At 42.2% G+C, this 27,266-nt stretch overlaps 2 protein-coding genes across 3 annotated transcripts in view; one reads left to right on the top strand and one right to left on the bottom strand.

Annotated features, from left to right (window-relative positions):
* LOC123519799 overlaps nucleotides 1-16,678 on the top strand; it is a 34,366-nt gene extending 17,688 nt beyond the window's left edge. The window contains exons 5-12 of the mRNA XM_045281316.1: nucleotides 5,874-5,951; nucleotides 11,248-11,578; nucleotides 12,231-12,362; nucleotides 12,673-12,795; nucleotides 13,683-13,772; nucleotides 14,623-14,703; nucleotides 14,857-15,012; nucleotides 15,099-16,678. Coding sequence (XP_045137251.1) covers nucleotides 5,874-5,951; nucleotides 11,248-11,578; nucleotides 12,231-12,362; nucleotides 12,673-12,795; nucleotides 13,683-13,772; nucleotides 14,623-14,703; nucleotides 14,857-15,012; nucleotides 15,099-15,257 — 1,150 coding nt within the window. The 3' untranslated portion in view covers nucleotides 15,258-16,678. The remainder of the gene's footprint in view (nucleotides 1-5,873; nucleotides 5,952-11,247; nucleotides 11,579-12,230; nucleotides 12,363-12,672; nucleotides 12,796-13,682; nucleotides 13,773-14,622; nucleotides 14,704-14,856; nucleotides 15,013-15,098) is intronic.
* LOC123519921 (cyclin-dependent kinase inhibitor 3-like) lies at nucleotides 16,106-26,893 on the bottom strand. Of its 2 annotated transcripts, none has more exons than XM_045281624.1 (6): nucleotides 26,774-26,893; nucleotides 23,246-23,321; nucleotides 22,701-22,801; nucleotides 22,117-22,339; nucleotides 21,621-21,756; nucleotides 16,106-21,272 (listed from the first exon to the last, which is right to left on the bottom strand). In XM_045281624.1, the coding sequence occupies exons 1-6, from the start codon at nucleotides 26,859-26,861 to the stop codon at nucleotides 21,192-21,194; spliced, it is 705 nt and encodes a 234-aa protein (XP_045137559.1). In that variant the 5' UTR covers nucleotides 26,862-26,893; the 3' UTR covers nucleotides 16,106-21,191. The 2 variants fall into 2 exon arrangements, with proteins under 2 accessions (XP_045137559.1, XP_045137560.1); XM_045281625.1 differs by lacking the exon at nucleotides 26,774-26,893 and adding an exon at nucleotides 26,508-26,651.
* Between the last annotated feature and the right edge of the window lie 373 nt (nucleotides 26,894-27,266).

Genomic DNA, 27,266 nt, shown 5'->3' on the forward strand with positions numbered 1-27,266 from the left:
TCCTTTACGTGTATCTCTCTCTCCCATTCCATTCCTCCCATTATCTCTTCCCCAGCCAGCACCTCACCTCTTCAGCTCTCTTTTTCTATCTTTCTTCGTTCTCTCTTTCTCTCATTTCCTCCTCCCTCTCTTTCCCCTTCCCTTTTATCTCTGTTTAGCTCTCTTCATTCATTCTTTAATTCATTCTCTCTCCTTCTTCTTTCTCTTTCTCTTTCTCTCTCTTCTCTCTCTCTCTCTCTCTCTCTCTCTCTCTCTCTCTCTCTCTCTCTCTCTCTCTCTCTCTCTCTCTTTCTCTCTTCTCTCTCTTCTCTCTCTCTCTCTCTTGTCTCTCTTTCTCTTGTCTCTCTCTGTCTCTGTCTTTCTCTCTTGTCTCTCTCTGTCTCTGTCTCTTCTCTCTTCTCTCTCTCTCTCTCTGTGTCTGTCTGTCTGTCTCTCTCTCTCGTCTCTCTCTCTCTTGTCTCTCTCTGTCTCTGTGTCTCTCTCTTGTCTCTCTCTGTCTCTGTCTGTCTCTCTCTCTGTCTCTCTCTGTCTCTCTCTGTCTCTCTCTCTCTGTCTCTCTCTCTCTCTCTCTCTCTCTCTCTCTCTCTCTCTCTCTCTCTCTCTCTCCGTCTCTCTCTCTCTCTCTCTCTCTCTCTCTCTCTCTCTCTCTCTCTCTCTCTCTCTCTCTCTCTCTCTCTCTCTCTCTCCTTGAAATTAGGAAGGATCTATGGAGGTCAGAAGATTAATAGCCACAGTCTTCACTATTTCAATTCCCCACATGGGTTTCTGAAGCTGTATGAAATCGCCAAAGAGTAAGCAGAATAGATATGGAAACGCATCATGATAGAGAAAGGTTTAATTTAATGACACTGCTTTTGCTTCTAGTCTTCGCAAATTACACTAAAAGAGAAGACCGATCATTAGACTGGCCAAGGACAGAGGAAGGAATGAGTGAGGGCGATACGAGGGAATGGAGCTAAGGAGAGTATGATGATGAAGGAATGCGGTAAGACGGAAGGAGGGAAGGAAGGAAGAGAAGGAGAATACATAAAGACACGTTGGCAAGAAGAAAGAGGTGGAAATGAGGTTAAGTGAAAAATATGGAAGAAAGGAGAATGCAAGTAGGGAGAAATGGAGGGAAGAGAATCATGAAGGAGAGAAGGAAAAGAAAAATGTGGAGATAATTTATTTAGAGGGAATACAGCTACTAGGAGTCAAGGGAAGGGAAAAAAAGGAAGAAAGGAAGGGAAGAAGGAAAGAAGAGAAGGAAGAAGAAAGAAAGAATAGTTGAGTCTTGGAAGGGCACCAAAGCTCTCCTCCTCCTCGTCCTTCCTTCTTCTCTTTCTCCTCTCTCTCCTTCCTTTTCCTCCTTTTTCTCCCTCTTCTTCTTTTCCTCCTCCTCCTCCTCCTCCTCCTCCTCCTCCTCCTCCTCCTCCTCCTCCTCCTCCTCCTCCTCCTTCTCCTCTTCCTCCTCCTCCTCCTCCTCCTGTAGCAGCCTCTTATCGTTTCATTGTGTTTCTTCCGTCAGAGAGAGAGAGAGAGAGAGAGAGAGAGAGAGAGAGAGAGAGAGAGAGAGAGAGAGAGAGAGAGAGAGAGAGAGAGAGAGAGAGCGAGCGAGCGAGCCTGGGTGAACATATAGACGAGCGAGGAGTAGACAAAATGTAAGAATAGATAATATCAGATAGAAATCCATACGGAGAATAAGAAAGAAAAGAAAAAGAAAGGAAAAAAATGTGGAAGCAAACAGACGTGAGGAAATGATCAAGCAAACAAACAAGTGCATAGAGAGAGAGAGAGAGAGAGAGAGAGAGAGAGAGAGAGAGAGAGAGAGATAAAGCAGATATGGAGATTGCCAAACACACACACACACACACACACACACACACACACACACACACACACACACACACACACACACACACGACAGAGGATAATGAAAGGACAAATAAACAGACAGACAGACAGACAGACGAACAGATAAGAAAATCAAGTCTTGTATTTCTTTCCTCGTGTGTGTGTGTGTGTGTGTGTGTGTGTGTGTGTGTGTGTAGTTCACCTCGGTCGCCTGCTGGTCACCCAGCCAGTCTTCCCCATTACGGTGCGAGCTCAGAGCTCATAGACCGATCTTCGGGTAGGACTGAGACCACAACACTCCACACACCGGGAAAGCGAGGCCACAACCCCTCGAGTTACATCCCGTACCTATTTACTGCTAGGTGAACAGGGGCCACACATTAAAAGGCTTGCCCATTTGCCTCGCCTCTTACCGGGACTCGAACCCGGCCCTCTCGATTGTGAGTCGAGCGTGCTAACCACTACACTACGCTGTGTGTGTGTGTGTGTGTGTGTGTGTGTGTGTGTGTGTGTCCAAAAGGATTCCAGTGGCTATGATTCGGTTTGGAGTAACTTTTCCAAACTTTCTTATAACCTTGAGCATGTTTGGAGAGAGAGAGAGAGAGAGTGGGGCAACACAAACGCAAAATATTGTCTTGCGCACAGCTAAATAATCTCGCTCTCCTCTCTCTCTCTCTCTCTCTCTCTCTCTCTCTCTCTCTCTCTCTCTCATTTTTCTTTCATAATTTTACTTGTTCCACCGTCCTTCTCCTCCTCTTCCTCCTCTTCCTCCTCCTCTTCCTCCTCCTCTTCCTCCTCCTCTTCCTCCTCCAGTAAATTAAATAAGGAGGCGAAAGAGGAGGAGAAAAAAAATAGTCTGCTGATGAAGAGAAGGAATTAGAGGAAAGAAAAAAATATGAATGGATGGTATTACAGAGAGAGAGAGAGAGAGAGAGAGAGAGAGAGAGAGAGAGGAGGAGGAAGATTTGTAATTATATAGTGAGTGCGTGTCTGCTTTCAACCCTCATACAAAAACACCTATCCTTCATAGCAATTAATAAAGGAGGTTGATAAATAGAAGACGAAACAAGCGGTCAACAGTGCCAGACTAAAGACTTTTTCTCCCTCCCAGGCTGATTAGTTAAGACGCTCAGTAGCTCAGCCAATCACTGCCGCGCCTGACTTACGAACAACCAATCAAACTTTAAAATGAACGTCTTGTATGAAGTGATTGGTTGATAAACAGTGTTAATGGAGAGAGAGAGAGAGAGAGAGAGAGAGTGTGTGTGTGTGTGTGTGTGGTTTTCCTCTCTCTCTCCCTCTCTCTCTCTCTCTCTCTCTCTCTCTCTCTCTCTCTCTCTCTCTCTGAATGGGATAAGGAGGAACGTGAAGGAGGATGTGGAGGGTGAAAGGAAGAAGACAGCCTAAGATACACGTCAAAGGCAACTCTAGCCAGTGCCATTTGTCAAGAAAAGGGACGGCAGATATCACTTTTGTTGGTAATATAGGTAGAAAAACTGCGCTTCATCACGTAGGGAGCCGACTGCAGGTTCGCTGGTAGGCACAATTCATGGTCTCAATTTACTGCTCGTTTATCATGCACCTGTTTTATCTTGCGTGGGACTAGGGGAGGAAGGGGGGAATCTCTCTCTCTCTCTCTCTCTCTCTCTCTCTCTCTCTCTCTCTGGCTAAATCTCATGCATACTTGACGAAAAACATTCATCACGGTGTTCAGAGAGAGAGAGAGAGAGAGAGAGAGAGAGAGAGAGCAGCTTGGTATCACAACATTAATCTTCATATGTAAGTGAATCCTTGGCTTTCATTGGTCCGCTGAATCCGAGGCGCTGATTGGCTGTCTGTTATCTTATAGAACGAAGAGAAAAAAAAAAAGTTCATTAGTAAAGTGGAATCTGGCAGAAGCTTGAGGATTTTGGTGCAAATGAACGTAAGTAAATGAAATAAAGGATTAGTACGACGGCGGCTGATTGTTTTGTTGCTATTTCCAGAGAGAGAGAGAGAGAGAGAGAGAGAGAGAGAGACAGACAGACAGACAGACAGACACAGACATTGCATCATCCTATCTTTAACTCCTTCGGCACCGTGACACTTCTTCATATTTATCCTAGTTACTATTAGGGGAATTCATACAGCTCTCTCTCTCTCTCTCTCTCTCTCTCTCTCTCTCTCTCTCTCTCTGTCTCTGTCTCTGTCTCTGTCTCTGTCTCTGTCTCTGTCTCTGTCTCTCTCTCTCTCTCTCTCTCTCTCTCTCTCTCTCTCTCTCTCTCTCTCTCTCTCTCTCGTACAGCCCTGAAGTATGTACAAAATAATAAAGCGTGTAATTCAACATGTTCATTTGCCGGAGGAGAAATAGAAAGAGGAAGAGAAAGAAAGGAAGAGAAGGAAGAAAAGAGGGAAATAAAGAGAAAAGAGAGAAAGGACAGAAAGAAAGATAAGGGAGAGAAAGAAAGGAAGAGAAGGAAGAAAGGAGAGAAAGAAAGGAAGAAAGGAGAGAAAGAAAGAGAAAGGAGAAAGGAGAGAAGGAAAAAGGAGAAAGGAAAAAGGAGAGAGAGAAAGGAGAAAGGAGAGAGAGAGAAAGGAGGGAAAGAAAGAGAAAGAGGAAGAGAAAGAAAGGAAGAAAAGGAAGAAGGAAGTTATTTTTTCTCTTGCTTATTTTTTCTTTCGTCAAATATTTATTGAGCAAAGTGAGTAATGTGTTTGTCCATACCCTCTTTCTCCTCCTCTTCTCTTCTCTTCCTTTTTTCTTCGTCTTCCTTCTCGTCGTCTTCTTTTTCTCCTTCCTTCTTATTTAGCATATTCTCTTTTCATCTTCTTTCTCCTCTCTTACTTTGGTTCCTGGCATTTTTACTTTACTTTTTCAGCTCCTCCTCCTCGTCCTCCTCCTCCTTATCCTCCTCCTCGTCCTTATTTCTCCTACTCCTCATCCATCTCCTTCTCCTCCTCCTCCTCCTCCTCATCCATCTCCTTCTCCTTCTCCTCCTCCTCCTCCTTATCCTCCTCCTCCTCCTCCTTATCCTCCTCCTCCTCCTCCTTATCATCCTCCTCCTCCTCCTTATCCTCCTCCTTCTCCTCCTTATCCTCCTCCTCCTCCTTATCCTCCTCCTCCTCGTCCTTATCCTCCTCCTCCTCCTCCTCGTCCTTATCCTCCTCCTTCTCCTTATCCTCCTCCTTATCCTCCTCCTCCTCCTTCATACATCGTCAGAACAAGCATGAGTGAATGAACAGCTGAATAGCAAAGACAGTAAGTGAAGTGTGCCATACAAGAGTTAACCTCTTCAGTACTGGGACGCATTTTTATCTCGAGATTTGTGTAAAATTAGACCATTTTATTGACATTAGGAAGGGTCTATGAAGGTTAGAAAATTAATAGCCACAGTCTTCACTATTCTAATCCCTTTGAAAAGTTTCTGAAGCTGTATAAGATCACGAAATAATAAGTAGAATGAGTATGAAAATGGGTCATGGTACTCTCTCTCTCTCTCTCTCTCTCTCTCTCTCTCTCTCTCTCTCTCTCTCTCTCTCTCTCTCGTTGTCAACTTACACAACCCTCTCAAGGAACGTGAAAAGTGTTATTTCCTCGTTGTCACGCGTTAATCCTGTTTCTACGATTATGAAAGGAAAAAGGAGACAGAGGAGAATAAAGGAGAAAGGACGGAGGGAGGCCGGGAGGGGAGGAACGGCGGAAGGGAGCAAGGAAAGGCAGGAAAACACACACACCACACACACACACACACACACACACACACACACACACACACACACACACACACACACACACACACACACACACACACACACACACACACACACACACACACACACACACACACACACACACACACACACACACACACACACACACACACACACACACACACACACACACACACACACACACACACACACACACACACACACACACACACACACACACACACACACACACACACACACACACACACGTCTCATTACTTGAATAACCTTTTCCAGCTTGTAATCTTCTTTTCCTTTGACTCGTTGCTTAATGGTTTGTTCTTCCGCAGGGCAAGGAGAGAAACAGCCAAAGAAGCTAAAGAGGAAGTACACAGGGAAAATGAGAAAGGAAAAGTCATAGAGGAGAGGTGAGGCGGGATGTGGAAAGCGATGAGAGAGAGAGGAGAGGGAGAGACAGACAGACAGATGGACAGACATAGACAGACAGAGACAGCTACATGGATAGGAACAGGAACAGGGACAGAGACAGAGACAGAGACACAGAGATTGAGACAGAGACAGACAGACAGACAGACAGAGAGAAAAAGAACTGGCAGTGATGGCAGTACAATGGCATCGCTTTGAAATTATATCCTGGACACTGTTACAAGTTTTACAAAGCTGGATGATATTTTTTTTTTTTTTGTAAATAAGGGAGCAAGAACCATATTGGCGTAACTGTTCACTACAATTTCTACTGTATTCTGTCGAGACTCTAACGCAACACGAGTTTGGACTTTGGAAATTGCTCGTAGTATGTGTGTTCCGCTGTCACTGGGAAGGTTTCAAGGCGCCGCCACACTAGACCGTAAAAACCATGTAAAAAAATCCCATATTGTATGAAAGAAAGGAGCAAAGTATTCAATCAAACCTTCTTAGTGCGTGAAACTTCCAATCTACGCTGTGTATATGCCTGGAGTCACCGGGAACACAGTCTACCTTACCAGTCACAATAGCCCGTAAAATCCCCCTAAAAATCCCATATTGTATAAAAAGAAAGGAACTAAATCAAACCTTAGTACGTGAAACTCCAAATCTTTGTGTACTTGCCTGGAGTCACAGGGAACACAGTCTCCAGAAGCGGTGAAGGTGGTGGTGAATGATGCGATGGTGAGTGGCGAGGTGTTGGGAGGCGAGGTGGTGAGAGGCAGTGGTGTGATCAGATTAGCGACATCAAAAGCAAGCAGGCGATGATGAGGCTCGTTAACGGCGCGGCGGGAATCACTGTAATCTAGTCTAGCCATCAGGAAGTCCCCAAACCCAAATCTGTAGCCTTCTCCTCCTCCTGCTTCCCACACTTCCTGCTTCCCGCTTCCTGCCTCTTCCCTGCTGCGTAACCTTGCGTGGTGTAGAGATTGTAGTGATGGAGAGAAGTGACTGATGGATTAAGTTCATAGCGCCGCAGCATCGTGAAGTAAAGGGAATATTAGTGGTGGTGATGGTGGTGGAGGGAATGAATAGTGAGAGAAAAGAAGAGCATGTGATTGGTGTGGTCATCAGTGGTGTTGATGAGGTTTATCGTGACAGATGAGTGGTGGTGGTGGTGGTGGTAGTGGTGAAGGAGGAACAATGCCAGAAACCAGAATTTCGATGCATTAGGTTAAATGTAATAGTCGAGTCGACCATACCAGAGAGAGAGAGAGAGAGAGAGAGAGAGAGAGAGTGAGAGAGAGTAAAAGACACCTAAGACCTAACCATCAAAGGAGGGGGGAAGAAGGAGTAGGAAGGAAGGAGGGAGAGAGAGGGAGGAAGATCCTTTGAAGGAAAAATGGAGGAAAAATATATTGTGAATAGGTGACGCTAGGACCAGGAGGATTAAGGCGTGCGTGCGTCTGTCTGTCTGTCTGTCTGTCTGTCTGTCTGTCTGTCTGTCTGTCTGTGTGTGCCAGCGCCCGCGATTGTGTGCACGTGCTTCCTTTTATCACAACTCTCCGGTTTTTCCTGTTGACAATCTTGAAATATATTGCATTAATTATCCGTTTTAATTGGACGCACTTGATTGCCAGAGAGAGAGAGAGAGAGAGAGAGAGAGAGAGATGGCGGAGAGCATAACGAAAGGGTAGGAATGAAGTCGTTGCATCAGTTTTAGCTTCAAATTCGTCCTCATATTCTCCTTTTTGCTTCCTTGTGTCTTGTGGTCTGTTCAAAGATCGATTGGTTTCTATTCAGTTAACAAGTTCCACAGCTGCTTACTGGCAAGAGATCACGTAGTATTGACACAACTACTATCGCTACTTTGTCGATTTTTGAGGTGAATGCATGCACTCCACCACTCCGCCACTCACCTCACTGAAGAAACTCTGCCTAGTGTCTGAGGTGAACCACTTATCAGTCATCATACATATCCAGTTATCTCACATATCCTGCATTGCTCTGCCGACTTAATGCCAAACAATATTTGGGACTATTTTGAACTTACTCTTGTCAATCAATATACAACAGTACACTCATCTAATCCCAATCTTTTGCACGTCAGTAAGTATTTTCAACATTCCCTTTAATTGTAAACTATAGGCTGAATGGAACTATTTTAAACAATGTTGTTCATCAGTATATAGCAAGATGCTACTCTGATGCCACTGTATGCACATCAGTAGGTATTCGTAAGCTCACCCTACATTGAAAACCACATCAATTGCACAATACACATAAAATACACTTGCAAATAAGTTGTTGTTCCTGTTAGTGCCATGAACATCACAATACGAAGAGGCGAGAAGCATCGATAACAGCAATGGTAACTTACACCCTGACACTGTAACCATGATAGCTGGGATGAGCAAAACCACGAAGCAAGGCAGTGTAGCGTGATATCTACCTTCCTCTCCCCTCCCCAGCCCAGACCACCGCCCTCCTCACTAACACCCCCTTCCTTAATTAGCAAAGCACCCCCTATCTCACTTTCCTACATCGCCCCCGCACCTCATACTCTCCTCCCCTTCGGCATTATCCCACCGATCTCCTCCCTAATACTCCCTTCCTTCATTAACAAAGCACCCCCCTTCTCACTTCCCTACAACGCCTCCCGCACCTCATCCCCTCTCTTTTGTATTATCCCACCGACCTCTTCCTCCACATTCATTCCTTCACCTTACGATGTTTACCCCAAACATTCCCTCTTCTCATTACACATTACTTCTCCCATCAATTCCATGCTTAACTATTTCCTCATCATCCCTACCTTGCCTTCAATACTCCCGGAACTTACCCTATCTCATCCTATACCTTCCCATAACATTCCCCTAAACTAACGCAACACTCCGCCTTTCCCACTGTGACGTCGAGTTCAGCAATGAGAGTAAAATGATATGCATCTATGTATATAACTAAGAGTACTTGTATTTGAACTCAGAGTAAGTGTGCTGAATATTTATATCTGGACATGTGACGTCTATGTAAGTACCTGGCCATTTAATTAATACTTTTCCGACGCAATTAACGCCACAGTGAAGAAACCTCTTGTAAGCAAGAGACGGAACTGAAGACAGACCTAATGCTGAACAAGTGGTGGTGTGAATGAATTTATGTCAGACCTGAGAGGAAAAACTAAGTGTTGCTTCTCGTTAGTGCCTTGATAAGAACTTTACTATAACATTCTGTCCTCAGTATCTGCCATAACACTATCCGGGTCTATCATATCCTTTCTAAAGATACACACACACCCCAATATGACTGTGTCCCTCGCAGTGCCGACGCACACCAGCGGGTCACGTCGACCCACCCGTATTGTTTATAACAGCGGTTCCCACACTACCTCACCTGACGCCCTTTTTTTGCTTCCAGTACACCTGTATTTTATAGGAAATTATGCTTTTTTTGTATTACATCTCAGCATTGTTTAGGAAAACAAATTTCTTCTTGTATTACAACGAATGAAACAAATAATACAGGCAAGAGGCATTTTACAAAGTAAGTAAACATTTTATTCTGTGCGCTTGTCAAGGCAGATACTTCTTGGAATTATTTCATTATTCTTATTTGAAAATATATTTTTGAGTAGTTCATCCCTCCCCTATCTAGGTACTCCTTACAGTTCCCTGGGGTGGGCGCGCCCCTTAGTTTAGGAACCACTGACTAGAAGATCAATCAGGCCTTGGTATTCGCGTGTGGTTGCCTAGCCAAGTGCTGTGGAGGCGTGCGCCGAGTGGTGGTGGTGATGGCGGCGGCGGTGGTGACGTAGGACGGTAGGTTGCTCGGAGACCGTTTCAATCAACACAAGATGCGTGACGGGAGTGTTCAGAAAGTATGTCACTACAAGTGAAGGCTTTCAGTAGAGGAAACACGTGTCATGGAGCAATAGTGAGGGCTCAGTGATCAGGGAGGTGTGACGAAAGTCCACTTACAACGTGTGAAAAGGTAAAGAGGCCTTAGTAATTAACTCATCGTGCGGTTATTCGCACCTTGTTTCCTTTCTCCACCATATTCCGAGCCGCAGCCCTCCGCATCAACCACTCCCTGGCAATAATGAGTGTGGTCGCCCCCAGTCGGAGCGTCATGTGGCAAGTACATACACACAGCAGAGCGCCAGTCGCGTGCCAGTGAGACGTGATAACACTGCATCATCATCACAGCAGCACGGGCGATACAGCGGATGGTGATTTGACTCTGGCAGACATATTCTCTCCTCCCTCCTCCTTGATTCAATCTTGAAGGATGACAGGCCCTAAAAAGCGAAACCAGGGTAACAACAAGGGCAGAAGTAAAAGCATTCTTCCCCAGCAGAATTCTAACAAATGCCAAGAGAAGAGGAATCCTTGTATCACAAAGCCGCCGCCGCCCCGCAGCCCTCAGCTGGGAATTCTGCAAGCCGTGATTAGACTCCTTGTCATCCTTGCCAAAGGATTCTGTGCCTTGGTGATCCTGGCCATCCTCTTCAATCTGCTCTTGACGATTATTAACAAAACGGTGATGAATGGTGCGATCAGCGGCTACATTCCCATCAACTACTGGAAGAGCATCCTGGGACTGTGATTCCACGCGTACCGAGCCGTGCCCATCCCTGCCTCACTTCCTGCCGTGCCTTGTTGTGGCCTCTGTCGCAAGTGATGCTTATAACAGCAGAGTCAGTACATACGAGTGTTACGATAATGATACCGAGTGAAACTTGATAGACCAGAAAACAGAACTGGAAGATGACGCAACCGATTTAACAATTTCATTCGAACCTTTGGGTAGTTTTAGACATTAGCAAGCCAACAAACACTAATGAAGCAGCATTCATACCAAACCAACAAATGAGTGCAGACAAAGTGAAGTCAAGGAGATACAAGCTTGAATTGCGGTTTCGTATAAGATGAGGGCAACGCGATGCTTGGTCCGGCGGGTGGTGTGGCTGGGCGCAGTGGTGATGGTTGCAGCGCCTTGCATGCTGCTGCTGCTGCTGGTCAGCCGAAAGGATCACGCGAGTAGTTAGTGGTTATTTTGTGTGTTTTTCAAGTGGTATTTATCTTGTGATGTACAAAAAATTATCGAGTTGTGTGTTACCGTTGCCATATTAACATCCAGATTCTTTGTATAATCATCCATGCAGGCTTTCCAACCACAGTAGGCACCCGGTGATACTAGAGGCACGATTAGGGCGCGCTCTCACCTCTCAGAATTACTTGAACTACTTTTTGGCTGAACAGTGATTAAATCAATTATGATTAATGTTTGTGTGTACAGCTGTTTTCTTGTAACAGACCTGCTACAGGACCCCAACGCCCCAGTGGTCTTGGTGGCCGATGACACCGATGATGGTGTGCGGCAACAGAAGCAGCAACGGCAGGGTTTCTTTGGGCAAGGCCATGTGGGCCGCAATGATTCTTTTTGGACTACGCACCAAGGACTGCAGGAGACGGGCAGCTCCTTGGCCAGGTTATTTCTGGTATACGCCCTTCCTCATGGCGGCGGCGGCCTAGTCTCTGAGGCCATCTTCAATGTGCATCCAAAAGAGGTTTTCTTCTTGTACCAACCACTGCACAATTTGCCGCCCATCATTTCTCAAACCAACAAGGTAAATACTGCTCCCATGAATGCATTGTTGTATCACTTAAGTAACTGGCACTCCTTGTTTGGGTTCCTTTGAATCTGCAGAGCTATTATTGAATGGAAGAATTTGTGTTGCATACTATAGAGTTAGTGGCCGCTGCTTTGTACCTTGTCCGGCCTTCAGCCTCAGGGGTCTCATGCAGGGAGACAAAGCCTTAATGTATTGACTACACTGAATGATGTGAATACAAAGTAATATTGTCTGAAAAGTATATTTAAATTGAGAAATGTTAAAACACACTACTAAAATATTGGATCTAGCCCAGGTAAGAGCTGTCACCATGTCTAAAATATACTGCCTTCTGACTGCTTTCTCAGTGTTTCTGCAGATGTCAAAGGTGGGCATGACACATGTATAGCATAGTCAGGGTCATGAGTTGTCATGTGTGCCATGTCTCCATGATGAACCATAACCAGCTCAGGTTTGAAGGTTTCAATAATGAAGTGTTGTAAGGAGGGGAGTGGAAAGTGCCAGAGAGGAGGAAGGTCCTTCCATCCAAGCTGGTACCTGGAAGGCTTGCTTGCACTCTTCCCTCAAATATTCCAACCTGAGCCAGCTATGACTTATCATGGTGACAGACAACTTGTGACCTTGGCTGTACAGAACTCTCTGACAGAGGCCAGTGGAGTGGCTACAACTTCTGCTGAATTGTTCCCTGGATGTAGCAGGGCACCTGTTGCACCTGCCTCACCTGTGGAAGTCAAGATCATTCCGCTTCATACATGCAACCCACTGCCACCCTCACCAGGTGTGTGTGTGTGTGTGTGTGTGTGTGTGTGTGCATTTGTAGTACTAGATAGCCATGAAAGCTTAAGTGAATATGGTGTAAGAAACATTACTGATGATCCAGAAAAGTAATGGTTCTTCCACAATGAATGGTTTCATGTACTCCTTCCTTTGTTGGAGTGACAAACATTAGCATTTTTCTCTGGTACATTAGCATTGAGCCATTGATTTCCTGCCTTGTGGCTTTCTTATCATACAACTTTAATATGTTCCATGTTTCTCTTTCCTTGCTTTACCAAGTCCTATAATGACCTGTTCTGCTGTGGCTGCAGCTGGATATGGCCAAGTGTGTGGAAATAGCCTGCCAGAGAAGCAAGTTCCGAGCAGTCTTCACCAGCCAGCTCACCATGGTTGAGATCACAGAACTGCTCACAGTGTATCACCACCTGCTCAAGGTTAGTGATGCGGCCAGATTTAAGCACAAATGATGTAAAGTGGCTTTCACATAAACGGCAGCCACATTCCACCTGCCGCAGGCTGTTCCTTCCAACATCCGCTTCGATATATCCTTGTCATATTTGTTAATGCACCACTGTCTCTGTAATGGAGAACATCATAAAACTCATAATTTTAGAGAGAAAACTGAGAAGATATCAGTTTTCTTGATTATATTACTAGAAAAATCATTAATTTAGTCAGAAAACTTAAGATGTTTTTTATATTTTTCTAAGAAAAATTCATTAATTTTGTGAAGAAACTAAAGATATTTCTATTTTCCTCAATTTTTGAAGAAAACTCATGAATTTAGTATGAAATACTCCTTGCCACATGTGGTGAACACCAGCTGTGTGAAGGCGCTCAGAGCAACACATGACCACCAACACTTGTGCAGCATTCCAACCGCTGTAGTATTGCTGGCAGTACAGCAGGGTGGCAGAGTGGCAGGGTGTGACTGTCAGAATGGAAAGACTGTCATTTTGGTTTTGTGTGAATATATCCATAAGAGTCAATGCAATGCTAGACTGTGTGGCATGCAGCACAGTATGTAATGCTAAATAAAAATTGCTGCAGTTTAACCACACAAAAAAATCACTGGAGAATTTGGTAACCTAAGCCAACAGGTGGCTTGACTAGGATAGTTCTGTAGTTTAAAAATCCTGCTACTATAATTTCCATGTGTATACAAGTGATACAAGAAGTTAAGTAAATTCATTGAGTTAGTGTGGTATCTTATCTGTTTAATATCCAGAGCACAAAATATTTCAGAATTTTCTTAGTCATCCAGAATGTGGACTGTGCATCCTTGCATGACATGACTACATCTGGTACACTTTCCCTGCAGGTGGTGGTGGTGGTGAGGGACCCCCGGGCACTGCTGGCTACACGCTTCCGTTCCCGTCCCCGCCCCTCAGCGCAGCACTTGCAACTGCAGGTCACTATCAGCAAACTACTTGATTCACATAACAGTTGTGGTAGTAGTGTAGTAGTAATACAGGTATAGTATAGTGCAAGTAGTAATCATTTTGTTGATGTTTTGTCTGGTGAGACTTGTACTTATCTTTTGGAAATATTTTCTTGCAATTAAGTGTAAAACATGATTACATTGTTAAAATTTGTTTCACTGGAACATTCTATACTGTCAGCAAGTTAGATTGATGAACTACCTGATGTTTAGCATGGTACTACACTTGAAGTTGACAGATGCAGTCTTCACCATACATAGGATAATGTTTCGCCTCATTGAAACTAATTAACTTGGTCATGAGAACTTAAACTATGTGGCAGCTCCTTCTGAAACCTACTTCCCAATATCTACCTGTCATCCCTATCCATAGATTTATAGTCTTTTTTAAAGCTTGCTACTATCCATAGATTTATAGTCTTTTTTAAAGCTTGCTAGTCACTCAACACTAACAATTTGATGACTATATCTATTCCAGTCATGTATGTATCACTATTTAAGAACCTTTCCCATTTTATCCCAGTTTGCTGAGTATATCCTGAAACTTCCATTACTTTTTTTTCTTGTATCGTTATTCTTTCCATTCTGATTGTGGCTTCCCATCCACACCCTCATACCTCACTTTCCCTCTCTTCCTTGCATCCTGTCCAGCCCCTCACTGCATCTCAAGATCTCACCTTTCCTTTCATTTCTGTCTGTTAGCAATTTACTCAGTAGAGGTTCACCTTGTGGACTCCAGGATCAACAGTCATTGCAGTTGATGGGTATGAAGGAGTGGCTGGTATTGAGGTAATGTGTGTAACTTTCCTCTTTTCATCAGGCTGAGAGGATATGCATCACCATGGCAGCCAAGATCAGCTCTGCTCACTCTTTGCAGTACCGTTTCCCAGGCACAGTGTTGGTAAGGGATGGCTCACTTTTTATTATGAATAAATGAAGTGTCGGAATGTTTTGGATTTTACCAAGATGAATGGGTACATGCTTATCAAGTGTACCTTAAACTGTTAACTGATGCAGCATTTACATATTAACCATCATGCTGGTTATATTTCAGGTCCTTCACCATGAGCACCTGGTGTCTCATCCTGTCAGTGTAATGGAAGCTGTGAACCAGTTCCTGGGGCTTCGGGTGAGCCACCACCACCTTGCTGCCACACTTGCCTTCCTTGGTCTTGACGCTCCAGAGCAGGAGCGGCTGCAGCTGGTCAATGTGGGTGTGTCGCGTGTCATGTTGCACTGTGTTGCAATGTGCTTGTTTGAGTTGTAGGATATGTGAGAAAATGTTTAAGTGTACAGGCTTTTGCTGTTTCAGATGTGGCAACTAGACTTCACACTTCAAGAAGTGCGACACATGGACAAAAGCTGCGACAGATATTACCAAGGCCTTCAGTATTTGCCTGTCCCATTCACCATCACTATCAGAACCAACTTTTTTGTTCCCTGGTGGGAGGCTAAACTCTAAACCTTTACTTTGCACACAGATGATTTCATGTTCTCAACATTTTATGTATTATTAAATTTGTGATGCAAATTCTTATGTGCATCAGCAGGTAATGTCAGTGAATATTCTTTGGAATGTTACAGGTGTAAGCTCTGTCACCTTGCATTCCAGATGCAAATTTAACACAATGTAGAGTTTGTGGTGTTCACTAATGAGACTTTAGATAGTAGCATGTTGCACAACCTGGTCCTGAGACACAGACGCGAACTGACTGTTGCTGTGAGATGCTGGTACGGTGTGAGGGGCTGCCAGAAGCACCTTACAAAGTTTAACACAGGCATGACCTGTGCCTAATAAAGGGCAGCCACAGGGCACATTTGGAGACTTGCAATAGAAAAATCAGTTGTACGTATGTGCTGCGTAAAACATGACATTAATATAAAATCTTGACATCATAGCATATTATTTAGCCACTGAGAAGCTGAGCAGGGGACCCCAACAAAGGAACATGAATGGATACTAAGCCTTAGCTGATCACAGGCAAAACGTGTGCTGTAAGCACTGGCCAATCATAAGGAACACACAAGCTGTGATGTCAAAATGGAATGAATTACAGACTTAAAAAATGTAACATTAAAAAATGCTTCAAGCAAAAGAAAAGGCATCTTGCCTGGCAAAGTATGTTGAATGTAGGGGAAAACATTGCACTGACAAACAACATTAGGATATAAAAGGCATGCATGCAGAGAGAGAGAGAGAGAGAGAGAGAGAGAGAGAGAGAGAGATTCAAAATATTTATCTAAAAGTTAAATTTGCTGCAACATCCAGAGACTTACTGTAAGATGTGAGAGAGACAACTATCAAGTCAATAACATTTATTTTGCTTGCCACCCTCAGGAGAATGGTTAGTACTGTATAACTATTTCTCCTATGATACACATTCAAAGAGAACCACAGGAGCAGAATTGTTTTAGAAGAGAAGTGGACAACTCTATGAAAGAATGCAGAATACATTTTCATTCTGTTGATTAATATCTCTTATCTCTATTTTGAAAACAGAGATGCAGCCTTGGAGGAGTACCACCATATTAGTGTAATGAATGTTTCCCTGTACTTAATGATGACTGCAAATTACTGTAGGAGCATTATGTTCAACACATGCATTCCACAAAATTCTGATAGTAGTGTAATTTTCTACCAATAAATTCATTATGAGCATATAGTAATGGTAACTTGAGAGCACACTACTCCTTTTCTTCTTTAATTAGTCAAGCTTGAAGTGCTTTGAGGTGTCTGAGTAATTGGTAAAAATCATCACAGCATACCTCCTAATAAAGTGATTCTGTCCATTCATCTGTCTTGTTCTCCAAAGCAAAACTTTGGAGATAAAAAATATGATAGAATATTGAAATTATTAAATATTTGTATATAAAAATCTATCTTATAGACCTAACAGCTAAATCTTTCTCTCTCATTTCAAACATATAAAACCACAAGTCACAAAACACAGCTAAAGTTACTGTACATTCAAGCTGGTTAAGAGAACATTTGTCTCCCTGCCAAGCCAATCTCTTATCCAAAGCTATCTCAGTCTCCTTCACAGACACAAGTTACTTGTCAGAGGAAAGAATCGGTATTAAAAACCAAGGGTCATCTCAGAACAGAAGTATTTTGTTATAAGAACAAAGTATTTCAAATGAATTCAAACAAATGACAAATAGAAAAAGCAGATTAAATCCTACAACAAAATTAAAAGGAGTATTCTAAACAAGGTCAATCTCTGAATGGTGTTCCAAGAGTGCAGAAAAGTTTTTTACATCATGAAAATAATAATAAAAAAAAAAAACATTGAGCATTACTGTGTACTATGAAACCCAAAAATTGGAGAATGAAAAATGAGCAAAATAATTTGATAAGTTAAATAACAAAACACTAAGGTATGTAACACTGATAGGAGAGGTTCACAAAAAGCAAAATATGGCACATCGATGATAATCCACTGAAACATCAGCAAACTGCAAATAGCCACAATGACCACACTAGGAAGAAGAAACAAAGTTGCCAAAAGACAATACAAAGGAAAAGTAATTGAAGTAAGAAGCAAAAAATCCTGTTCCTTTTTTTTTTTTTTTTCTGATCCGTTACACTAGTGCCCTCAAACACCTTGTTTTGATGCTGCTCTACCTTCCTTCCTAAGAAAAACCTCAACAAGGGACAAGCAACACACTTCTACACCAACATGACTTTGCATTAATTTGTTTACAGCCCTAGGCTAATCTCTTCTGTGTCAAGACAAATCAATTAATGAATAACTAGAAAAATAAGGAAACAAATTTAAACATATAATAACACCAAGCCAACTATCAGGATTATGATCCTGATAAAACAAGACCATAGTGGTCTTATCTGTCCTTGTACAGAGTATGCTTCATATGTATGGGAAGGGTTCCACTCATATTCTTTCAGATAGAGTGGAATCAAAAGCTTTTCATTTCATCTCTCTTCTGACATACCATCTTCAGTCTCTTTCTGACTCTGCAATGTTGTATCACTTGCTGTCTTCTATCACAACTTATCATTGCCAACTGCTCTTCTGATCTCACTAACCATGTGCCTCCTCTTCTCCTGTGGTCTTGTTGCACAAGACACTCTTCTTTCTCTCACCCCTATTCTCCTATTCTGTCCTCTTCTCTAATGCAGGAGTTAATCTGTATTCTCAATCCTTAGTCCCTTCCTCTGGTGAACTCTTGATTGCTTCTGTATTACTATCTTCCTATGACTAAGTCATTGAAGGAAGAGGTTTCAAGACATTTATCCCATAAGCTTACATTTAGCTAACTCTTTTGACCCAGTTTGGGGACCAACACCTTTTTAAAAAGTTTGGTTATCCTTGGCTCATTCCCTCCTACTCCTACATATGGAAAAAAAAAAAAAAAAACTGCTGGTGGTTCTTGTAAGTAAATTCAGGTTAAGACAGGCCTGCTAAACCTACAGAGAATGAAAAAGAAAATAGTGATATTATTTGTCTTTGCCTGATATCCAACACGAAGACAGCCGGCAATCATAAAGCAAGCCACAGACTGGGATAGTTTCTCGTACAATGCCATCACGTTTCCAGCTCTTTTAACCAGCTTGCCACCACCAACAGTGCTGATGGCTAAAAGTGTGACTTAATAATGAAGAGGAATGTGGAAGATCAACACAAACAATGAGACTGCATCATATCTACTTAGTCTTTCGCCAAAGACATCAAGCCAACACTAGAAATCCACATTAGCAAAATACCACCACCTAGGTGATGCAAACTGGTGTACATAGTCATGACCATGTAAGTATAGGTAAATTCTGTAGTTGTAGAGTCTATGGTTAGTTTGAGATTACAAAGTTACTTGTAATAAGTAGGCTAATAATGACCTCAAGGTAAGAGGACAGATGCAATCTTAATCCTTACATGGCAAGAGAGGTACACAGCAGCTAGGTAAGTTCATCTAAATCTCCTTTTCTTGTATCAAATCAATAATTAGAGTAAAAAATTATGAAACCTAAGGAGAGTTTCACCTTAGACATTAGTCTCTAGTTTACACACATACAAATATGGCAAGTGAAAATGTGGTGGCAGCCAAACATTCCCTAGCACAAACTTGTGAACAGAGGAGTGCAAAGGAAGAACAGTCAGGGACCAAGATTGGAGACTTGGATGTCAATGGAGTGTACAATCACCTAATATCCATAGTATATCTATACAAGTATTGCATTGTTCTTTCTTAATTGTAGAAATATAAGCGGCCAGCAATGCCACCCTGTTCCCTAATGTCATCCAAGTAGCACCTGCAATGGTCACTGTATCCAAGCAGCAATTAATGTGGTCGCAATTCTCCCCCTCTGACCATTTCATTCTACCTATCAGAATACGTACTTGGAAATAATCTTTTCCGTACCTGCCTGTTTCTGAATTTCCCCTAACTATGGCCGACTATCTTTCTAGAGACGATTCAACATACTTCACTGCTCAATAATTCTTTTGGCACTTTCCTTTAAGTATTAGCACCTCAATGTGTTTTTTTCCATTTTTTTTGGGGGGTCTTGGGCTTTCTACATAAAAGAAGACATGCTTGAATCAAATACTTAGTGAATACAATTTTCGGAGTATTCATAATTAATCTTGTAGGAATTTCTAAGATACGTGGCTCACCTTCATGACTCATGAATGAATTTGATAGGGTGATGCTAAATTATTCCAGCATCACTCAAAGCTGCTCCACTCAAACAGTTTTGATCTCATATATTTCTAACAGGAACAATTAAGACCACCACCATGACAACAGCAGTAATACATTCATCATAACATTTCAACAAACACAAAGCATATTTGGCAAGCTCTTCTTTATCTAAAGCTCTTCCTGAAGACATCTCTTCCTCACACTTACTTGACAAGGGAATGCTTGGCTGCCACTTCACTCACGTCACACAATGAGACAAGGTAGGTTATCCTTCCTTTTAAGAGGAGTCATAGCCTAGCATATGGATAGGTAGGAATATTCAAAAGACTATACAACATCAAACTGTCCTCAGCATTACAACTACTCTTAGAGACCAGTAAAGATTGAAGAATGAAAAAGTACAGTACAGTAGAACCTCTGAACATGAAAAAATCTGAACGTGGTTTGCGTAATTGAAATGGTATTTAAATATATTTTCAAACCTGAATATGAATGTTCCTGTTTTTAACTATGGAAATATACAGAACTGTGATGTGAAGGAATTCATTCTCTGAATACTATTGAGGGATTTTGAAAGTTAACTGGTAACACTTTGTCAGAAATACATCTACTTCATTCATTGTTGCTATGTGTGTGCTGTCTCTCCTGTATTGCAAGGACCCACATCATTACTTGTGCTTTTGCTATGCTACCTACAATACAGCTTGCAGGTGAGGAGACAAACACCCTCTCCAGTGAGGGTGACTGGAGAGCATGGAAGCAGCAAGAAGGAATCCTTGCAAAGAATTTTGCCCATCATCCTTGCTTGACTGTTATTCATTATTTCGTTAATGATTTCCCAAGTAATGTTTTTAGCAGTGTTTGTTACAAAATGTAATCCCTCTTGGCTTCAGAATGAGTGTGCCTGTGACTGATGACACTACTTGTTTTTTTCTTTGTTTTTAATAGGAAAAATTATGAATATGAGTTTTCTGGATACAAATGATCTTCTTGAACAAATACAATTTGTGTTCAGAGGCTGTAATGGAGAGGAGTCTGTCAAACAGAAAAAAATAAAGATGTGTTAAAAACAACTGCTTAGAAAATAATACATCAAAAGAGTGTACCTATCATTTTGCCCCATACAAGTATGACATGAAGCTCTTAGCGTTGATGATGGTTGAGTATGGGACATGTGTATGAGTGGTGTATGGATGGAGTGAGTCATTCCTGCAAGTGTTGTGATAGCCATCAAAACAAGACACAACTGTTGTTCATGTCTGTCTGTCACATGAGGAGCTTCCTCATATCTGCTCTTGAGTAAAGTAAGAAGCTTCATGCTAACAATGAAAAATTACAATGATGATGATGATTATAATAAAATAATAAAATATCAATCTTTAAAAAATCATGGTACATAATATAAACATACTGTATACAACACTTCCATCTTTGATAATGACTAGATTATGTTCACAATGTATTAAATAACTGCAAGTAATGTTATTTTACAAAGTAACATACTTCATTTATCACAGCTGATTCATAACATGGAATACGGATGTCTGTAGTCCTGCATATGAGTATATTACTCCATCAACAGCATACCTTTACCATGCACTGGCTCTTGTGACTCAGTGATAATGATGTTTTACCCTGCTTCCATCCTTGTCCTGTGTGAAGCTTTCAACTTTCTGCACCAGCATTGCACTGGACATGTTACAACCTGTAGTCCGCTGGATCTGGCTGTCATCGAGACACAGAACGCTCAATGTCTTCATCCATCCATGCTTCACAATAACTCCTAAATTCTTGAATGAAGTTATATTGCTGAAAAAAATAAATAAATAAAAAAAATATTACAGAAAAATATATATTTTGGGAAGATCCTACATGTTATCCATGAACATCAATTTATAATGATGGAGTTTTCTATTGTTCAAAACATTGCTATGCTAAAAATTGAATTCATCACTATAAGCAGACAAACATCAGGAAGTGAGTGGCAATCACAATAGATAAAGTATTTAAAATTACAAATGTTTCACAAATCAATAAACTGGGAAGCTGAATTGCACATTTGATATGGATATTTCAGAACTTATCTCTTGCTGCCATGAATAGTGAATGTTAAGTACTGGATATATAAATAAAATACTGACACCATAACAAACTGACCTTCACTGTCTGTACTGCACAGGCTCCCCTCAGCTCCCTCAAAATAAATATGGTTTGGTCTGGAGTGAGGGAGTTATCAAAATATTGCAGCAAACAAGAAGCCATCACACACGCTCGCCCTAAACCTCCCATGCAGCTGTAAAGAAAGAGACTAACAATGTTTTATCGTATTCCTGTTTATGTAAGAGTGGAAAACTGGCCAAGAGCAACAAAAACAATAGATAAAATATAAAGGCCCACTGAGATGCCAGTCACTGAACAGGATCAAGAGGGTTGGCCAAAAGAATGGTATAAGCGTCTTGAAACCTCCCTCTTAAATGAGTTGAAGTGATTGGTATATAGAAATACAGAAGCAAGCAGGGAGTTCCATAGTTTACCAGAGAATGGGATGAATGAGTGAGAGTAGTGGTTAACTCTTGCATCAGAGAGGTGGAAAGAAGGAAGAATGTTGAATAGTTAATATCATCTCAAGTTACTACAAACACAATACACTTACTGAATAAGAATTTTTCTTTTCTTCTCCAGTGCAAGTCGTACTAAGTCAACAATGGCCATGACATTCTCAATGGAGGGGGTCAAGCCGTCCGGCACAGGGTAGTGGTGGACAGCAATGCCTCGCATCTCGTACTCGTGCATCAGGTGTGGCACTCGGTACTTCCGCAGCTCTCCCTTCGTCACCAACACCACCACCTCCAGGATTCCCAGGTCAGTCAATTTATCTGAAACAAATTCATTCAATTTACACTTTATTCATCACACAAAGAATATTTCAACAAGCCATGCCATACATTACATATATATTGCCCTGTCATAATAAAAAGAACATGTAGGTAACTCATTTTATAGCAAAGTACATTCCTGCAGAATATGACTTCACTGGAGCCTTAAAAAAATTGAGCTAAACGGGAGAGAAATTCCCACTTACTCCTGGTTTTATGTACCATCACTGCATATTCCTGTTGCCTTTTACCTTCCCCTGAATTATTCCTCTCTCACATAAAAAAGTCAATGAGATACTTCTTGTACTTACAAATAATCAAGATGACAAACAATACACTACTTACAACAGATAAAACTTACTTAGATCCATACTCAAATTCTGGTAAATATTTCTGAAGCGGCAGCCAGGCAAGCCACTGAGAGCAACACTTTGAGGGCAGCCCATGAAGGACATGTCCAGCCTGGGTGAAGGAGAGGCACATTACTGGTGTGCTACACTACCAACCATTACATTTACACTGCACCTCAACACTACCATTACCAGTGTGCTGCACCACCAACCTTTACACCTCAACACTACCATTACTGGTGTGCTGCACCACCAACCTTTACACCTACACTGCACAACTCAACCCTCATCTCAACATTATCATAACTCCTTAACAACACCAGTATAGGACTGAAACACCTTTGAGTTACCTGCCTGATCAAATAATTTTGTCTCGGTGTTTCCAATCCTAAACTTTTATACATCATCAACACAAAGGTTCATCTTGGTTACATGGAAATGATTTTTAACACACTATGCTTCAACTGTACAGTTCATCAAAGTCCTACATTCTTACTAAATTGCAAGATATTGAGAGGATATTCTGCAGAAATATCAATATTCTGCACCTACTTACCAGTCCACTTTAAGAGTTTGGACAGAAGCTTGGCTGGACTCATCATCTGAGTCTGAGGAGTCAAACATTTTGTTATCTGCAAAAAAAATACAATAAAATAAATCATTGATAGCAAAATAGCAATTATCTATTTCCATAATGTATTTAACCTATATCAAAGTCAGCTATTGTACACAAGGCAGTACCACACAAATGCATGCACGCAGCCCGGCTGGGGTTCGATTCCCCGGCCGGGTGGAGATATTTGGGTGTGTCTCCTTTCACGTGTAGCCCCTGTTCACCTAGCAGTGAGTAGGTATGGGATGTAAATCGAGGAGTTGTGACCTTGTTGTCCTGGTGTGTGGTGTGTGCCTGGTCTCAGGCCTATCCGAAGATCGGAAATAATGAGCTCTGAGCTCATTCCGTAGGGTAACGTCTGGCTGTCTCGTCAGAGACTGCAGCAGATCAAACACGTGTGTACACACACACACACACACACACACACACACACACACACACACACACACACACACACACACACACACACACACACACACACACACACACACACACACAGAGTAAGGAACATCCAAAATTGTTTTACAGGTTCATAAATGGGTAAACTTAAAAAGAGAGAGTCCATTGAAAGATTAAAAGGAGAGCAAGAGATAGTAGATGACCCTAAGAATATTGCAGAATTGCTAAATAATAAGTTTCAACAAGTATTTACTAAAGAAAGAATGTTTGTAAAGCCTCAGAATGTTGAAGGAAATGTGTACATGGATGACATTAAGATACCTAAAAAGGAGTTATATAAAATGTTGGAGGAACTTAAAGATGATAAAGCGATGGGACCAGATGAAGTTTCAGGCAAATTATTGAAAGAATATAGAGAAGAATTGATTGATCCATTATATGATATTATAAGGTGCTCATTAGAAACCGGGAAGTACCAGTAGAGTGGAAAAGAGCTGAAGTGGTGCCCATTTATAAGGGAGGCAGTAAGGAAGAGCCTCTTAACTATAGACCTGTGTCTCTAACAAGTGTGGTCGGTAAGATTTGTGAGAGGGTGATAAAGAAATATTGGATACGGTTCCTGGAGGATCATAAGTTATTATCGGATCATCAATTTGGCTTTAGGAAAGGGAGGTCATGTGTAACAAATCTACTGAGCTTTTATTCAAGAGTGGTTGACAAAATACAAGAGAGAGAGGATGGATGGACTGTGTATATTTGGATTTAAAAAAACTTTTGACAAGGTACCTCACATGAGACTGCTATGGAAATTAGAGATTTATGGAGGACTGAAGGAAAAAGTGTTAAAGTGGATGGAAAACTACTTGAGATGGAGGGAGATGAGAACGGTAATAAGGGATGCAAAGTCGGACTGGTTGGTGGTGGAGAGTGGAGTCCCACAAGGTTCAGTGCTGGCACCAATACTTTTCCTTGTCTATATTAATGATATGCCAGAGGGAGTAAACAGTTATATTAATTTGTTTGCGGATGATGCGAAGTTGTGTAGGTGTGTGAAGAGTGAAGAAGATTGTGAAATTTTACAGGCAGATCTGGATAGGATTTGGGAGTGGAGCAAGAGGTGGGAGATGGAATTTAATCTGAGCAAAAGTCATGTAATGGAGATGGGGAAGAGTGGAAGACGGCCAAGAGGGTCATATAAGATGGGTGAAGGAGTAGTGTTGAAAAAGGTGGAAAAGGAAAAGGATTTGGGAGTGATAATATAAGACCATGGGCAGTTTGAGGCTCATATTGACAAGATGTTTCGAGAAACACATAATTTGATTAGAAATATTGGATTAGCCTTCCATTATATGGATAAAGATATGATGAAGAAATTAATTAGTACGGTAATTAGACCAAGATTGGAATATGCTGGGGTGGTTTGGTCCCCTTATAAAAAGAAGCATATAAGGAAATTGGAGAGATTGCAGAGAATGGCAACAAAAATGGTTCCGGAATTGGCAGAAATGACCTATGAGGAGAGATTAAAAGAAATGAATTTGCTTACCTTGGAACAAAGAAGAGAAAGAGGAGATTTAATACAGGTTTATAAACTGTTGAACGGTTTGGATGAAGTGGATAATGAGCAAATGATGTTGAGAGAGGAAAATTTAAATAGAACTACGAGATCGCATAGTAAAAAGATAGCCAAGGGAATATGCTTGAAGGATGTGAAGAAATATAGTTTCCCACAGAGATGTGTGGAGGTGTGGAATGGTTTGAGTGAGGAGGTGGTGTCAGCGAGGAGTGTGCATAGTTTTAAAGGAAAGTTGGATGTGTGTAGATATGGAGACGGGGCCACACGAGTATGATACCCAGGCCCTGTAAAATTACAACTAGGTGAATACAACACAGGTGAACACACACACACACACACACACACACACACGGCCCGGTAGCTCAGTGGTTAGAGCGCTGGCTTCACAAGCCAGAGGACCGGGTTCGATTCCCGGCCGGGTGGAGATATTTGGGTGTGTCTCCTTTCACGTGTAGCCCCTGTTCACCTAGCAGTGAGTAGGTACGGGATGTAAATCGAGGAGTTGTGACCTTGTTGTCCCGGTGTGTAGTGTGTGCCTGGTCTCAGACCTATCCCAAGATCGGAAATAATGAGCTCTGAGCTCGTTCCGTAGGGTAATGTCTGGCTGTCTCGTCAGAGACTGCAGCAGATCAAACAGTGAAACACACACACACACAGACACAAATTCTTTCAGCCATGTCAGTCCCGAGTAGCCAGTGACAGTACTAAATAGGCATAGCATAGCCAGGGTCTTGCATCCATAGCATGGCCTGACAGTACACACTACCTTATCCTTCACACCGAGACTGTCCCCTGCCCCGCACTGGTAAAGGTTTACAGAAGGTCCTTCCTTTGCCGAATATGGTAATTTGCCTCCTTAGACTTTTCAGCAATGCAAAATTTTTTTTACTTTGGTATCCTCGTCCAACTAAACCAAAACAAACTTAATCTAAGCTAACATAACCTAACTTAAACCTAATGTAACTAATTTATTTAGCACAATGTGTTGATTTTCAGGAGCATCAATATGGGTCAGTAAGAGCCAAGCGCCCCAAAAGAACTTGACAGACGTGGAGTACAGTGAATGAGTGTACTGCCACAACATGTAGGGTGTCATGCGCTGCTGACAAGGGCCGGTGGTAAACACTGACCGCACAGTTCACTCGCCCCGTGGTCACGTCACTGTGGGTCTGTGGACACGAGGCGGGGACGCAACCTCTACACTAATCATACTAATACTTCAAACCTCACCACCACTGCAGGCAGCCATCACAACTGTGGCAACTACTTTTGCGTTACACAGCGGCTGGCACTAAATCATCCACCCTGACCACCCACACATTAGGAAGAAACACTACAAGAGACCGTGCCTCGGCCAGCCAGTGGTAGCGGCGGCGCTACTGCACTGGCCCCTTGTGGCACAAACAACGCAAAGGACTTGCATCTTTTTCACTCTACAACTTGAGGCAAGATTCATAAATTGTTCTCACACCCTAACGTGTTTTGAAGTCACTTGCCTTCACCAGTGATGATCGATTCCCGTGAAGCCTGCAGGCTGCGGCGCTGCGTGGCTGCCACCACCATGTAAACAACTCCGTCAGGCATTCTTGATCTTGACTTGCTGTTTCAGATAGCTCGGGATTACTTCTGACCTACCGAGGCCTTTGTATCAGTAACTCCTGTAAGGATAAATAATACCACAAACAGAATACAGACACCATCTTTCATATCACTAATTTCTACATCAAGTACAACATATTTTCTCCTGGAACTCCTTCAAAGCTTCAATCGTCCTTTTGTTCGTCTCTCCACACAGTACCGTGTCCTTAGTGGTCACGCGGATTAGGCGCCGCATTCTGCCATTATGGTGGTAGATTGCAGGGCATCGATTCGAACCCCACTAATGACATTTAGCAGCTATATGGCCTTTGTTGCCTAGCAGCAGGACAAATTACTTCATTGGAGGGGGGCTCCCTTGTGATGACTTAATTTGAGGATTATTTAATCCTT

This window comes from Portunus trituberculatus, chromosome 46 (genome assembly GCF_017591435.1).
Source record: "Portunus trituberculatus isolate SZX2019 chromosome 46, ASM1759143v1, whole genome shotgun sequence".
Classification (NCBI taxonomy): Eukaryota; Metazoa; Arthropoda; class Malacostraca; order Decapoda; family Portunidae; genus Portunus; species Portunus trituberculatus.